The 1617-nt window shown below is 40.1% G+C and overlaps 1 protein-coding gene across 1 annotated transcript in view; it reads right to left on the bottom strand.

Annotated features, from left to right (window-relative positions):
- Positions 1-984: 984 nt before the first annotated feature.
- LPCAT4 (lysophosphatidylcholine acyltransferase 4) overlaps positions 985-1617 on the bottom strand; it is a 63935-nt gene continuing 63302 nt past the window's right edge. Inside the window, exon 14 of the mRNA XM_082259861.1 lies at positions 985-1617. This exon is cut by the window's right edge and continues 87 nt beyond it. Within this exon, the coding sequence (XP_082115987.1) occupies positions 1544-1617 (74 nt within the window). The 3' untranslated portion in view covers positions 985-1543.

Here is a 1617-nt window from a genome sequence, read left to right as displayed (position 1 = left end):
AGCAGCATGGCGAGATTGGGTCCCGGTGCTGTCAATGTCAGTCAGCCAATCAGGAGAGAGAGGGGTGGGATGGACACAGGGAGCTGTGACTTGGCTCGGGTGCCCCCTCAGCAAGCTGCTTTCTGTGGGGGCACTCAACAGGAAGAGGGGCCAGAATCACAGAAGAGGGACCTGAGAAGAGGAGGATTGGGGTTGCTCTATGCAAAACCACTTCACACAAAGCAGGTAAGTATAACATGTTTGTTATTATTTTTTATTTTTTTTAAAACAAGACAATATAATTACTTTAACTATGTGATCTTCTATCTGGGGGAAAATAAGCCAATTAGAAGACTTAAACAGGCCATACATTAAGCAATTTTCTTTCCTTCAACCAAATGTTAAAAAGGGAAAAAAAATTGTCAGTGTTAATCAGGTAATCCCTCCTGCTCTGCTACTGTATTCTGACAGCAGCTTTCCCAGCTGTCAGAATACAATGATCACTGCCGGCAGTGATTGAAAAAAAAAAAAAAGTAGGCTGGTTGTACTGAAGTCCATCAATAGATCGACTTCATTACAACTAGACTGCCCATAGATAGATCAAGATTGGTCTGCGTCCTGCTGAAATGGCCGCATTTTGATCCATCTATGGCCAGATTAAAATTCTCCTTCAGGCAAGATCATGTGACCAAACTCCAAACACTTTCAGTTGCCCTAAATGTGTTTTCCTATGTGCTACAGTTAAAGGGAAATGTATCCTTTGACAGTCTGATTTTGATCACAATGTTTGGGCTCTAAACCAATAACTCCTCATCAAGCTCACATAGAGCACTTACACTGTAGAATTCAAGATAATCCAGTGCAAAAAAACTAAAGCTGGTCAAATAAACGCTTTCATCACTTTTTGTAGCCTGTGTACAGCTAGGCATACATGACATGTACATAGAGGGTATTTAGAAACAAGGCACGTGTATATGCTAGTAAAATATGCAATAACCACACAAGTCATTTTTTATGAAAAATAATTATAATATCATTCAGAACCATAATGAGAGCAGTAATACATGGGGAGCAGTCAGAAATAAAATATCCAAATAATGGTAAAAATGTAAAATTCTCTGGGGGAAGGGAGGTTGTTTCCCTGAGACCTGAGATTTATGGGGCGTTAATAATACCCCAAATCTGCACTTGCGCCAACTATACACACAGAAAGTATTGCTCCTTCAACATTGCTTTCATAAAACGTGCATTCTTTCCAGTCCATGCTCTTTAAAACAATACTACTTTTTGAAGACTGACGGTCCTGTTGCCATTAATAAAATCTAACAGAATGGCATTTCCATACAACCCGATACACTTTTTTTTTTTTTCTCTTTAATCTTTCAATGAAACCCTCACTTTAGATACTAAAAAGAATCTCATCATATTGCCTTTTCTCATGTAGATATAACTGGTAAGCAGTTTTACTCCAGCCTAAATAAACCCATAAAAATATCTCATCCCATCACAGGAGAGTCCCCCCTCCCCACCTCCCCAACCCCCATTAAAACCCCCCCACAACATGTCAATCAGACTTGAACTGGTTTCCAGGAATAGGTTTCCCGGAACAGTTCCCATTCTGCTGTACGCGTGATGGCT

This window comes from Pelophylax lessonae, assembly GCF_965119305.1.
Source record: "Pelophylax lessonae genome assembly, chromosome: 1".
Taxonomy (NCBI): Eukaryota; Metazoa; Chordata; class Amphibia; order Anura; family Ranidae; genus Pelophylax; species Pelophylax lessonae.
This window is presented reverse-complemented; position numbering and strand designations above follow the sequence as displayed.